At 42.9% G+C, this 15,259-nt stretch overlaps 1 protein-coding gene across 23 annotated transcripts in view; it reads right to left on the bottom strand.

The window, feature by feature from the left end:
* The window catches only part of RYR3 (ryanodine receptor 3), a 644,727-nt gene that overhangs the window by 235,224 nt on the left and 394,244 nt on the right, over positions 1-15,259 (bottom strand). For all 23 annotated transcript variants that reach the window (XM_053280309.1, XM_053280347.1, XM_053280383.1 and 20 more), the window contains 2 exons: positions 12,142-12,231; positions 8,941-9,087 (listed from right to left, as the gene is read on the bottom strand). In XM_053280309.1, coding sequence (XP_053136284.1) covers positions 8,941-9,087; positions 12,142-12,231 — 237 coding nt within the window. The remainder of the gene's footprint in view (positions 1-8,940; positions 9,088-12,141; positions 12,232-15,259) is intronic.

Here is a 15,259-nt window from a genome sequence, read left to right as displayed (position 1 = left end):
CGACAAGTTACAGAGAGACCTTATATGTAGAGGTTATCCTCTACTGGTTATACAACAAGCCAGAGTTAGAGCTACTCATCAACAAGAGAGACACTAATGCATCAGAAATCCAGTTATGATAACTGCAATAAAGTAGTATGTACTTTTCCATTTAACCATATAGCCACCAGGTCTACAAAGGGAATTTGTAAGTCATATGAGAAACATTTCTAATTGGCTTGTCCAAAGTGATACCTTCTTCTCCATAGAACAGTCAATTCCCATATCTGAATCTAGTCCCCCAGTCCCCAAGGACATTTCATTTGCAGAAATTGTATATACTGCTGTTACACTTCTAAACGTTATGAATTTACAAATCCTGTTGTCCAAAAGATTTACGCTTTACATCACTTTACCATGTGTAATTCTGCCTCTGTAGTTTATGTTGTTCAATGATCCTGTCATCCTGGGCTCTACAACATATACTCTCATGTCTTGACAAGAGTTTGTTGTTAAAAGAGGCTAGATGGATACTTAGATTGAACTGCCTAGCCCCAAAGGGCCTCAATGAGGATCTTGATCTTACAATGTTAATAAAATTCTGTTAGTGCAGTTACACCTGTTTCTGTATGGTCAGCAAGGTATTTTGTTCTATTCGTATTCTTGGTATTTCCATGGATAATTCATTCTATCTTTAGTATTTAAGTGTTTGGATCTTGTAAACCTGCATTGTAAGGGTTAAGTTAATTTCATTGTGTTTTACTCATGGTCTGCTGTTTCGCTCATTAGTCCATAGACCTGTGGTCTCCTTACCAGGGGCGTACCAAGGTTGGAGCGGGCCCGGAGACGAGATTTTAAAATTGGCTACTCTCTGCCTTCCTCTCCTTCTCCTGGCCCCATGTCTCTGCCAACTATCCCAACTACAGTTACAAGGTGTAAATAACAGTAGAACCAACTAATACAACAATATCAATGAAGAACTTTAATAACTGCACATATCCCAACTCAAGTCCTTGAGTTCCATAACTTGTAAGTTCCAGCGGTCTGAAGGCACCAACTGTATTATAGAAAATAATCACCCCGTCCATAATGGAAGAGAGAGGTTGCACAGGCACAGCTGCTCAGATCTTGCCTTGAAGGCAAGGGAAAGCCTCCTCCATCGCCAACATCGCTGCACTGAGGCCGCTTTCTTATATAGTATGAGGACTTCTTCTTTACCGAATAGCTAAGTTGTTTAGAAGTGGAGTATTGTGCCTTGTAAACCACTGTGAGTTACTTTTTATATTTTTCTTGCATTTTAATTTTAGTTTTCTATACTCATCTGAGTCAAGGTTAGGCGGTGGAGGTGGGAGGCAGGGTTCAACCTACCTTCCCTGATGACTGCTCTGAGTCCGTGCAGCATGCAAGCCACGTGCTCACATGGCCAGCCCTGCTTGGAGCAGCGTGGATGACTCTCCACACTGCTCCCAGCAGCTCAGGTAAACAGAGGCTGGGACTCGTCTTCCTGGCCTCCATTAATCCCACAGTGTACCACGCACCGAGCACAGTGCATTCAGGTATTTCCCCAGGGGATGGGTACTCTAGGTTCCTGTCTCTGTGTCAGCACAAGCTGCAAGCACAAGTACCACACACAAGTAGCTCGCGCTGACACACAATCTCAGAGCCGAGGTTAAAGGCGCATTTGTGCCCTTAACCTCGGCTATGAGCCAGGCTTCAGCACTAGGCTGAGTGCTGCAGCACTGCCAGGATCTGCGTGGATCCCAGTGGTTCTCATGGGCAGGCAAGCCCAGGCTTGGCTGCTTAAGTCTGGGCTTGGCTGCTGTAAGAACAGCCTCCATGTGTTGTATTTATCATGGTTTCTTTAGTTTGAGGATCTTTGCCACATTGTTTAAACCTGTCAGTTTGTTTGTAAGAAGCTATTTATTATAATATGTGGTTTAATTCGCTTAAATCTCTGTGTTTGAACTTGTTAGTTTGTTTGTAAGAAGTTGTTTATCATAACCTTGGTTTAAATACCTTTGCTATTTGTTTTAACTTGTTACTCCCTTCATAAGAAGTTATTTATTATAACCTCTTTTGTCTTTGTACTTGAGGTTTATAAGGTCATAACATTTATATGTTTTTATCTTCTTTAATTTCTCTTTAGTTTTATATAGTTCCTTTAATAATTGTTCCTTTTTATCTTTATTGTTACTAATGTTATAGTCCCCTGAAAAAGAGTTTTACTCAAAACCTGTCAGGATCTACTCCTCAATTATTCTAAGGGAGAAACTGCTGCCTCTCCCTTAGTAAGTAAATGGTGGGGCAGAGTACATGTTTGAGGTGTGGGAGTCAGATGGGGAAGGTTTGGGGAGCAATTTCCAAACCTCAGGCTGGTTCAAATATCTGATTTCCTCTTCAATTTGAGATGTAACGATGGATAGCTTTTGAACCACTTAGCAATAGCAATAGCACTTACATTTATATACCGCTCTATAGCCGGAGCTCTCTAAGCGGTTTACAATGATTTAGCATATTGCCCCCAACATTCTGGGTACTCATTTTACCGACCTCGGAAGGATGGAAAGCTGAGTCAACCGTGAGCCCCTGGTCAGGATCAAACTTGTAACCTTCTGGTTACAGGGAGGCAGTTTTACCACTGCGCCACCAGGGGCTCCTTCAAGATGAAGGAGGGAGGGTTCAGCCATCCTTAGTTATAAGAATTCTCTTTGCTGCAAATACAGGGTTGTCTCAGGAAGGAGGAATCACTACAATAGTGGCTGAACAGTATTCCTTTTCTAAGGTGCTCAGATACAAACTGGACAAACTGACCCTCACAATTATGCAGCAGTGGAATGATGCACAAGATGAGAGAAGATATTTGCTCACATCCTCCTCCTCCATGTGATGCAAGGGGCCAGTGGACATATTGTCCAAACTGGCCCTATATAAATTATACATGCATGACAAATGCCCTTTAGATGCTACTCCCTTCCTTCTAGAAAACTATGTGCTCTGGAAAACAGAGGCTTAACTCAATTACTGTGTATCCTCTGGGGCTTGTAAATCCTATTTGTAGGGATCCCAGAAAATTCCTCATTTTCTGGGATCCCAATGTCCCTGATAGTTATGGTGCTTGCCCTTCCCTTCTGCTGCCATACCCTATTGTTAGGACCCAAGGAACCCTGGCATGTATAGTTCTAGAGAAAGTATGTCACAATGGATGACAAAACTCTCTCTAGCTCTCAAACTACAAGTCCTAGAAGTTTCCTGTAGAAGTATGTATGTCTCTACCTCTCTCCCCTATACTAGAAGAGGGCCAGGCCTGCTTCTTATTAAAAATGTTGATTATTCTGTTCTACCGTTAACTATACAAATATAGGAAAATATCTGTATAAACACCTTTAATAATTATCCATAATGTAGCATCAATTTTCCCTTCATTTTAATGGACTTGCATCAGAGGCCAAGGCTCCCTAGATCAGCCGGTACTTGGACCCTGTATAACCTACATGGATACAAGATGTGCCTCACTCAAGAAAAGAGTGAGTTAGCATCCATATGGAATATGAATAACTGAGGAAGCCATTGGAGTGTGTGGGTGGAAGCCTCTGGAGGTTGCTGGTCTGAGTGATTATCCCCATGAGGAAAACGTAGGCAAAAGCCCTTAACTGGGGCTATTCACAAACACTTTTCCTTGCTGCATCTGACAAACCAGACTCTTCTACCACAGAGGAAGGAGGGCAGCTTGATGAGCCCAAATTTCTGTCACTGTTGACAGACCCCTACTGGCAGCTTTGTGAGGCCAAATTCTGCAAATCCTAACAAGATAGACTCCTGGGGTGGGGTGAAGATGACTTGATGAGTCTAAGTTTTGAGCCTTGATGATTCATTTATTACCTCTATAATGATGAGCAGCAAAGGATAGGCAATTAGCCTCAATAAATTCTTTAAGAAAAGGAACATCTGAAATGATGTTCCTGGTTGCATATGAATGGGAGACTAACACTGTAAGATATTCCCTTTAGGGGATGAAGCCGCTCTGGGAATTGCATCTAGGTTCCAAGGTCCCTCCCTGGCATCTCCAAGATAGGGCTGAGAAAGATTCCTGCCTGCAACCTTGGAGAAGTCGCTGCCAGGCTGTGTAGACAATACTGAGCTAGATGGACCAAGGATCTAACTCAGTATATGGCAGCTTCCTATGTTCCTATGAAAAGGTTCTCATAAAGGTGAAAAAAGTTAAGCACAACAAAAGCATTTGTAGCAAAGCTACAAGTGACACCAAATGCATCATTATGTGAGATGCATTTCACTCTCACATAGTGTCAGAGAGGCTAAGCCATGGACAGCAGTTGGTATGGGATACAATGCCAAGACTGGGACACCCAGGAAAAAATGCCAGGAATCAAGTCCATTAAATGGTTGGAAGCCAGAGGGTCTAAGCTAGGGATGTGCAAAAAATTTCGGGCACAGATCGATCTGTGCCGAAATGAGCAATTTTGGGTGATTCGGGGCCGAACCGAATCCCCCCCGATGTCCCCCGATATTTTTCAGAGCCGAGCCAAATCACCCGAATTTCGGGGCTGAAAAATTCGGGTGATTCGGCTCATGGCCGATTTGGGGGGATTTTTTGAAGTTTTAGTGACTTTGGGGCAGTTCGGGGGCATAGAATGGGATCTGAGCAAAAAGAGTGGGGTAGGGTGGTAGAGCCTAATGGGTGGAGGCTACCACCCCAATTTCAGGGGGATTGGACAAAGGGGTGATTTTTTGGGAATTTTTGAAGTTTTTGTGTCTTTGGGGCAGTTTGGGAACAGAAAGTGTGTCTGCCCCAAAAGGGTGGGGTGGCGTGGTAGTGCCTAATGGGTGGCAGCTAACACCCCAATTTCAGGGGGATTGGGCAGAGGGCTGGATTTTGTTGATTTTCTGAGGTTTTTCTTCATAAAGTGCTTTGTGGTAGATTGATTCATTCATCATATTCATAGTAAATGCGAGTGTGAAAAAGTGAAAGTGGGGTCATGAGAGTTCTTTAATTGAAAGAAATCTCATTTGCTATCATTGAATGAGAATTCACACCTCAGAAAATAAGGGAATAACATCCCTTCAGAAAAACTTCTGAGGTGTGAATTTTCATTCAATGATAGCAAATGAGATTTTTTTCAAGTAAAGAACTCTCATGACCCCACTTTCACTTTTTTCACACTCTCACTTACTATGAATATTGAATGAATCAATCTGCCACACTGCACTTTATGAAGAAAAACCTCAGAAAATCAAGAAAATCCAGCCCTCTGGCCAATCACTCTGAAATTGGGGATGGCTGGTAGCCTCCACCCATTAGGCACTATCTACCAGCCCACCCCACTCTTTTGGGGCAGATCCACTTTCTGCCCCCAATCTGCCCCAAAGACACCAAAACTTCAAAAATTCCCAAAAAATCAGCCCTCTGCCCAATCCCCCTGAAATTGGGGTGTTAGCCTCCACCCATTAGGCACTACCACTCCACCCCACTCTTTTGGGGCAGATACACTTTCTGCCCCCAAACTGCCCCAAAGACACAGAAACTTCAAAAATTCCAAAAATATCACCCCTTTGTCCAATCCCCCTTAAATTGGGGTGGTAGTCTCCACCCATTAGGCACTACCACCCCACCTGACTCTTCTGCCCCAGGCCCCACTTTCTGCCCCAATCTGCCCCAAACTGCCCCAAAGACATGAAAACTTCAGAAATTTACCAAAAATCACCCCTTTGCCCAATCCCCCTGAAATTGGGGTGGTAGCCTGCACCCATTAGGCACTACCACCCCACCCCACTCTTTTTGCCCAGATCCCATGCTATGTCCCTGAACTGCCCCAAAGTCACTAAAACATCAAATATCCCCCAAAAATCAGCCCTTTGCCCAATCCTCCTGAAATTGGGGTGGTAGCTTCCACCCATTGGGCACTACCACCCCACCCCAAAATGTTTCCCCTGGTCCCTTCCCCCCCAATCGATTCGTATTCAGATTCGGGTTAAATCCGAATCCGAACCAAATCAAGGGTGATTCGAGTGGGCCATGTTCGGGCACAAAACAGAACAGGGGTGATTCAGTTCAGGTCCCGAACCGAATCACCAAAAATCCGAATTGCACACCCCTAGTCTAAGCAGCCGCCGAAAGTCAGGAACAGGCAAAGGGTCAAACTGGGAGACAATCAGAAGCCAGAGGGTCTAAACATGATCTGAGAACAAGGAACAAAGGTGGGGGGGGTGTCAAAGTTGAGTATCCACCAGGTCAGAGGGTCAAGACAAGAGACTGGAGTCAAAAACATGCTAAAGTTCAAGCCAGATGCAGAAGACAAGAGGGTCAAGCAGGGAAGCAGTCATGAACAGGCCAAAGATCACACCATGAAGTCAACAGAAACCACAAGGAGATCTGCACCAGACCAAGGAACCTTGATGCTGAGGCAATCTTGCTCTAGGCTGGAAGCCTGTTCTATCCTTCCTGTGTGCAGGGAGGCCAACGGCAGACTCCAATGGGCTGTCATCATAGGACCTGGAGGCTGGAGGGGTGCTGTGATGAATGACTTACCACCAGAGGCAGTTTGGAGCAGAATCCTTGCCACAAGGATAGCACATAGCAGCTGTGAACCCCTTCATGCAGTGATGGCTCTGTCCCTGACAAGACTAATTCTGTTACCAGCCTGCTCGCTTTGCCATTTTGGGGTTACTTCAGTGTACTTCCTAGACTCAAACCTCAACAATTTCCTATGATTGCTTGGGAGAGAAACGCTGAATGCATTCCAGATAAACGGTGGTTCTGACAAAGTTTTCCTAAAAAGACAATATTCAGGTCCATTTGCAGAAGACCTGCCATGAACCCAAGGAAATACCCTTGCAGATTGCATTATCGAATGAATGAATGAATGAATGAATGAATGAATGAATGAAATAATGACATAAGCAGGTGTCATAATAACATGTTAATTAATGTTATGTTCTGCCTGAACATTAAGGAACAAAAGAGAAAAGAATGCCACCTTTCTTCCCTCTGTACATAAGAATAGCCCTGCTAGATCAGGACCAACACCTATTTAGTCCAGCATCCTGTTTCGCACAGTGGCCCACCAGATGCCTCTGAGAAACCCACAGGCAAGAGGTGAGGCCATGCCCTCATTCTTGCTGTTGCTCCCCTGCAACTGGTATTTAGAGGCATCTTGCCTCTGAGGCTGGAAGTGGCCTATAGCCACTACACTAGTAGCCATTGATAGACCTCCATGAATTTGTCTAAGCCCCCTTTAAAGCCATCCAAGCTAGTGAGCATCACCACATCCCATGGCAGAGAATTCCATAGATTACTTGTGCATTGTGTGAAAAAGTACTTTCTTTTGTTCATCCTAAATTTCCTGGCCTTCAGTTTCATGAGATGACCCTTAGTTCCAGTGTTGTGAGAGAGGGAGAAAAAATTCTTTCTGTCTACTCTCTCTACTCCATGCATAATTTTATAAATCTTGATCATGTCTCCCGTAGGTGCCTCTTTTCAAAACTAAAAAAAATCCAGTTGCTGTAGCCTTGCCTCATAAGGAAGTTGTTCCAGGCCCCTGATCATCTTAGTTGCCCCCTTCTGTACCTTTTCCAATTCTACAGTTTGATAAGAGTCCCCAAGGCTGAGTCAAGCTCTACCCAACTCTTCCTCCCCATCATTATCAGAACTGAGCGAGTCCATGCCAGAGGGTGTTATATTTCCTTCTCCTTCCTCTTTTGTCCAGGTAATTGCTCTGCAATCTTCCTTTATTTTTAACATCCTTTGTCATGGAGCATACAGGAAAACACCACCCTGATATAACCTAATTATAACTAATATTCATGTGTTGTCAGAAGCAGTAATTCTTGAAGACATCAGGAAACTGCTGGAGGAGCCTGTTGGTAGGTCTCCTCCTAGCCTGCAAACATGTTAGAATGCTCTTATTAGAATGCTCTTAACGGATGTGCATGAAGAGTGGTTTGAACCGTAGTTCAAGCACTTTGGGGGAAATTGGGCAGAGAACTTTAAGAAAAAGGAGAGCAGGTCCTTACCTGCTCTTCGCTGCCCCTTGCAGCTTCCTGCTGGGGTGGCATTCATCCCAACAACCCCTGGCATGGTGCCAGCACACACAGCACTCGCTCATATGTAGACACCATGTGCATTCTGGCACCACATGGGGGGTTATTGGGATGCATGCCACCCCAGCAGGAAGCTGCATTGGTCAATGGAAATCAGGAAAGGACCTGCTCTTCTTTTTCTTAAAGTTCTCTGCCCAATTTCCCCCAAAATGCTTGAACAGCAGTTCATGCACATCCCTAACTCCCTAACTGACGGGATCACACGTTTGCTTTTTGGATCATGCTTTTGCTGCTGCCATTGCATCTGCCACTTTTGTTGCCCATAGGCCCACATACACCTTGCCATTGGACACTGCCAAAGTATGCCCATGAGTTTGTGTTGTGTTTGAGCTCCCCGGAGAGGATTCCCACCAGCACAATCTAGGTAGATATGACACACGGCTTTCCTCTTCTCTCTCTCTCTTTCACCCTTAGATCTTTATCCCCCTTCCTAGCATAGCAATTTGGTAACGTGCCTAAAAAACCACTCTTTCACTTCCTGTACCCCTAGTACCTCTCAAAGCAACTCTTTGTTTTCAAAGTCACATCTCCATCCTCTTTTCGCATCCATGTCATGGCTGCCTGTCCTGCACAGCTCTTAAGGTATTTTTCTTGCTGTTCATGGGTCTGCACAATTTGACACTAATTTCCCCCACTTGAGCCAAAACATAATAATGGAGGTTGGTAGCTGACATGCTTCATGCAGACCTCAGAACAGTTCACCATGCCAGAATTTGCCCAAACATTAAAAAGGGGGAGAGAGACATAGGAATTAGCCCTAATATGGTAAGATAGATACTGTAGAAAAAGATGAGCATTTTTCTAGAGAAAATTATTTTCTATCTTTTAAAAACAGTTCAGTCTTACTTGACTGGATTGTGATATGCTGCGGAGCTTTTCATTTTCACGCTGTTGTACCATTGATTCGCCTTCTTTAGTCCTTTCTAGACTCCATCCCATTGCCAACATGGTTTTAAGGGATTCTCTGGCAGGCCATCGATATATTTCCTTCTCCTTAAAAAAAAGAAGTTAATACACATTTTGTAATGTTTCACCTTTAAAAAGCCTAAAAGTAAACATTTTGTTCACAACAACAAGCATGAAGTTCTGAAGTCAATTGGTGTTTCAATGATGTGCTTAATATCTCGGGTGGGGGGAGGGGTATTACCAGCAATGTTAATTATATTGGTATTGCATAAATCTTTTTCTAGACATGATATTGCTAGGATAGATACAGGAAATTGATCTGAATGTGGGGGTGGAGGGAACAGAGTAAAATGCCTGTATTACAGCTACTTGAAACCTCTTTCTTCCCTGCATCTAGCAGCCTGGCTTGCATGGGCTGTTTTCTCTTAGATTCAGAAATGCAGCAGTGGGCAGAGTCTCTCTTACCCCCGGACTTTGGGGCGCCAGTCTGTGGCCTCCAATGTCCGGGGGGCGGCTCCTGCCGCCACCCCACTGCGCCCACTCCGCCACTGTCCCACCATGCTGATCTTTGCCTTGTAGCTGCCATATGCACGGCAGGGTGCTGGGGGGTGAGCTGAGCAGGCTACCCCCATGGTGGTGGGGCAGTGGGTGCAGTGGCTGGTGGGCCTGTCCATCTGGCCCAGCAGCCCTTGAGAACTGCAGGATGCTCCATCACATCTGCACAGTGGGAATCTAACGTCGCGAGCAAGGGGCGCTTGACCAGTTGAACAGGCCCACAAGTCGTTGTGCCCACTGCCACACCACCATGTGGGAGGCCTGCTCGGCTCACCCCCCATACGGCAAAGATCGGCAGCAGGCTTCTGGGGAGGCCCTCCAGGACATTTGGAGCCCCCCCCCCAAATGCAGGTTTCTCCTCTTTTTTGTTAAAGTTTAAAAATGTTAAGGGACGCCCTCACAGCGGCGGCGAGAAGGGGGGGCTCCAAAGCCCTTTGGGTCCGGGCACCAAAATTTCCTAGGTGCGCCACTGGCAGCAGCCTATAAACTTCCCACTAGCTTAAAGCTACATATTCCCCCTGGCAATCAGGAGGAAACACAAGGCAAATATCCACACCCACCCCATCATCCTACTGATTATCTTTTTGGCAGAACAGAGCCAGGAAGGCTGTTCTCCTGCACTCTGGAACAGGGTATATAACTTCATAGTGCCATGTGATCACTTTTTTACTGCTTCTCTGAACAGTAAAAAGTTCTTGGGTCAATGCTACAGGGCTTTGTTTGCTTTGTATGACAAAACTCTGGAGACTTCTGGAATATTACATATTTTGAAGAGTTTATAAGAAATAAAGTCGTACTTCCTGATGACCTACAAATTTTGAATGCACAGTTTTTCCAATGAAATTAGCTGAATGCAATGCTTTTTACACCAGAATATATTCAGTGAACATTTAAATAATTTGTTAAAAAAAAATCACCAGAAATTTCAAAGATAACCATCATATTTTAACTGTTACTATTTTCAACACTTTTTAACAATCAGTAATCGAATCAATAATTCACCTGCATCATGCCTAAGAGAAGCAGACGGTCTTCCTCATATTCAATCTGGCGAGGATTCCCCTTTAGAAGCAAAGGGGTGGGGGAATCTTTTAAGAGTGTTTTAAGGGCAGCAGCGAGAGGGCACCTTACTTGCACCTGCAGTGGCAGCTCCTCTAAGCCCCACTGGCACTCCCCCTCAGCAGTTCAGGGTAGCAGTGGCTTGGTTCCAGCCTCCATAGATGTGTGGAGGCCATTTGAGAGACCTCCACAGATGCACGGAGGCTATTTGTGTGACTACCAATGTCCAACTGTGTGGCCTCCATCACAGGGATGTAGGCCACTGTTTTTAACTTTTAAAGCCCTAAAGGCTAGGGTAACTTAAGGATGTCTGCTCCCATAGGAACCTGCCCAGTTACTAAGATTTCTGTGAGCTGTCCCAGCTGTCAGAGGTTAGATGAGTGGCTATTTGTGATAGGGCCTTTTCAGTTTTGACACCCTAGCTCTGGAAAACACTTTCCAGGGAGGTTTGTCTCACTCCAACTGATGCATTTTTTTGTGCCAGCTGAAGAATTTTTTTCACATTGCTCTTTAAAATTCAATTTTATGCATTATTTGTATCTAGCTGGAGTCTTTTCCCCCTGCTGCTCCTATTTTATGGTGTTTTATATGACTATTTATCATATTATTAGGTTTATATTCTATTTTTATGTTTGTCACTCTGGGTGGTTGCTCTCTGAAGGAAACAAATCCCTAAACACACAAACAAGTATTTAAAAACCTAGTGATCTACCTAGTCACAGCACACAGCATGGATTTGTTCTAAGAGACTTTCATTAAGATCACAATCTACCTTAGAGCTAGGTGTGTTTAAATATAGTGGCTAGCATCCAGAGCAGTGCACCATGGGCATGCCAGGAAGATGCAACCATGCTGGAGAAAGCTTTCCCAAAACCATTGTGCCCATGTGCAGAACAGGGAGGAGTGAATTGCAGTTATTTGCACTGCTTCTAGAATTGTGCTGTGTCCCGCCCCCCAATATGTCTCTGAGCACCTTGCAGCCCTCAGCTGAGCACTCAATACTACAAATTATCTCCCCAGTGTGGACTCATCTTCCTGGCATGTCCACAGTGTGCTGCTGTGGATGTCAGCTGCTGAAATTAAACAACTTGAAAGTACCTAATTCTGAAGCTGACTGTGGCCTAAAACACTTAGCTTTTAATCAGAATTTCTGTTAAGGAGCTAACAGATGATTCTAACTTTGAGGGCAGAGAAAGAGAGATTAGGTTTAAGATTCTGAACTGGAGCCTTATAGAAGTCTTTTCTCTCACATTTTGACAAGCTAAACTAAATGTATACAGTATATGTATGGTATTAAATTTATACTCTGCCTTTCTGTACAGGAGGGCACACAAGGAAGTTTATGTTTAAACAAAATGACAATGAGTCAATATAAACTGTTAGCATAATCACACAGCATACGTGCAATGGATCTTTGACACCGAGACATGTCTTGATTTCAAATGAAAGCACAGACAGTATTAATAAAAAACTGCACTAAACCTTTGATTTAATTGTACAAAAACAGCTTAAGCTTGTCTTCATTACCTTTTCAGTTAATGTTTTAAAAGGCCTTATTGAAGGATGTGTCTTTATATTTTCATCGAGTGAAGCAGCATATTTCCATCCACCATTGCTCTGAAAAAAGATGGACTATTCATAAAATATATAATTATCACATATATCTAGTTACCAAGGAAAACTCTGAATGGTTACTGACATAAATTGCTTTTTAAAAGAAAGAAAAATGATTAGATGAATTGGCCAATAAATTATTAGAAGCCACAGCAAAAACCATGTTCAGAGACAGTATCAGATGTCCTAGTTGATACAGATTTACAGATGCTACAAAAGAAGGCTATCAGCATTATGGTTTGGATTAACACCGAAGTACAACAGCATATAAATCCCACATGTATTTTGTTTTTGGAGACAGTCCAGCCATACAAAGAAAGAGGAAAAATGATCATGTAATACATGTTGCAGAGACAGTGAATACCCTTCTCATAATGATCCTGTCTCACTTGTGCCCTGAATGACTGGACATTCCCATTTGTAAGAAGATAAGAACATAAGAAAAGCCCTGCTGGAATACGCCCAAGGCCTATCTAGTCCAGCATCCTGTTTCACACAGTGGCCCACCAGATGCCTCTGGGAACCACACAGGCAGGAGTTGAGGGCATGTCCTCTCTCCTGCTGTTATTCCCCTGCAACTGATATTCAGAGGCATCTTGCCTCTGAGGCTGGCCTATAGCCCTCAGACTAGTAGCCATTGATAGACCTATCCTCTATGAATTTATCTAAACCCCTCTTAAAGCTATCCAGGATGTTGGCTGTCAGATCTTGTGGCAGAGAATTCCATAGGTTGATTATGCATTGTCTGAAAAAGTACTTACTTTTGTTGGTCCTAATTTCTTGGCAATCAGTTCCATGGGATGACCCGGTTTTAGTGTTATGCGAGAGGGAGAAATATTTCTCTCTATCAACTTTCTCAACACTATGCATAATTTTATACACCTTTGTCATGTCTCCCCTCAGTCGTCTTTTTTCTGAACTAAAAAGCCCCAGGTGTTGTAGCCCTTCCTCGTAAGGACGGTATTCTAGGCCCCTGATCATCTTGGTTGCACTCTTCTACACCTTTCCTAGTTCTACAATGTCCTTCTTAAGACAGATATTTATTTATTTATTTATTCATACATACATACATACATACATACATACATACATACATACATTTATATACCGCCTTTCGTTAAAAGAAAACCCCAAGGCGGTTTACAAAAGTTAAAACATACAATAAAAAGGCAATAAAAACAACAAGCAAAAAACATAAAAACATATAAAAACAGGCATAAAAACAATACAACAGATAAAAAAACACAGAAGCAGCAGTAAAAACGATGATGTAAAAGCCTGGGTAAAAAGCCAAGTATTTTTACTTGATATGAAGATACAAGATATGAAGACCAGAACTGTATGCAGTACTCCAATTGGGCCCGCATTATAGCTTTGTATAAGGACATTATAATATTAGTAGTTTTATTTTCAATCCCCTTCCTATTGATTCCAAGCATGAAATTGGCCTTTTTCACAGCTGCCACACATTGAGTCGACAACTTCAACAAGCTGTCCACCACGACTCCAAGTTCCCTCTCTTGGTCAGTCACTGACTGCTCAGACCACATCAACGTATATGTGAAGTTGGGATTTTTTGCCCCAATATGCATCACTTTACAATCACAATATCAGTCACTTTGCACTCACAAATGGCATTTGCCATTTTGTTGCCCACTACCCCAGTTTGAAGAGATCCTTTTGGAGCTCCTTGCAATCCAGGTATTATATTATTATTATTATTATTATTATTATTATTATTATTAATTTACAATGTCAGACAAACTTACAAAGGCAGCTGTGAGCTGCACAGAGAACAATTTGTTATGTGCTGGCTAACAAATAAAGTTGATTTATTATTATTATTATTTTTTAACACAGTCAGACAGGTGTTGACTGGTTTGTTTTATCCAGACATCGAGTCCTTCCCAAGGACCTGGGATGGCTGAATTTTATTATCAATGTTGTTGCTGTTATAGATATCATCGCAGAATATAGGCTGTATAAAGGCTTTCTTGTAGTCAATCCATGCAACACTTAGATTTGTTTTTCTTCTCTTGCAATTTTCTAAAATCATTTTGTCAATCAGCAGCTGGTCTTTTGTGCCTCTGGTGTTCGGAAAATTCCTTTCTGTTCAACTGGAAGCTGTTTGTTAGTTAATAAGTGTTGCATCACTTCATCTGCTATTATTCCAGTTAATAATTTGAACATGGTTGGCAGGCAGGTTATCGGTCTATAATTACTTGGAACTGCACCTTCTGCTGGGTCTTTCATGATGAGATGAGTTTTCCCAGTTGTTAGCCATTGTTCAATATCACCTCCTTGCAAAATGTGATTGAACTGTTTTGACAGTTGTTTATGAAAGCTTGTTAGGTGTTTAAGCCAAAAGCCACGCAGTTCATCGTCACCTGGAGCAGACCAATTTTTAATTTTCTTTGCTCTTTCACTTATTAATTCTGGTGTTATTATTAGATCTTGCATTTGTTGGTTACATTTTTGACCTCTTTCATCCAGCCTGCTTTTTTATTATAATCTATTGGATTGTCCCATAATTTCCCCCAGAATTGCACTGTTTCTTCTTTATTTGGTGTTTCTAGGTTTCTTGCAGTTTCTCCTTCTATGCTTTGGTAGAAACGTCTCTGATTCAACTGGAATTGGAGATTCTGCCTGTGTTGTGTAATTCTGGCTTCATATCTGCTAATCTTCTTTGACACTGCTGTTATTTGCTGCTTTATTATTTCCAGGACTTCTCTAATTTTCCTTGAATCTAGGTGGTATTTTTGGATCAGATACTGTTTGGTGTTTTCATTCTTCAGCTTCTTGTCTTTCATATCTTTCAATTTACTAGCATCTGATCTAAGCCTGGAGATCTTATTTTCTAATGAGCCCCTGGTGGCGCAGTGGTAAAACTGCCGCCCTGTAACCAGAAGGTTACAAGTTCGATCCTGACCAGGGGCTCAAGGTTGACTCAGCCTTCCATCCTTCCAAGGTCGGTAAAATGAGTAACCAGAATGTTGGGGGCAATATGCTAAATCATTGTAAACCGCTTAGA

Source organism: Hemicordylus capensis, chromosome 1 (genome assembly GCF_027244095.1).
Source record: "Hemicordylus capensis ecotype Gifberg chromosome 1, rHemCap1.1.pri, whole genome shotgun sequence".
NCBI classification, from domain to species: Eukaryota; Metazoa; Chordata; class Lepidosauria; order Squamata; family Cordylidae; genus Hemicordylus; species Hemicordylus capensis.
Note: the sequence above shows the minus strand (reverse complement) of the source record. Positions and strands in the feature narration are given on the sequence as shown.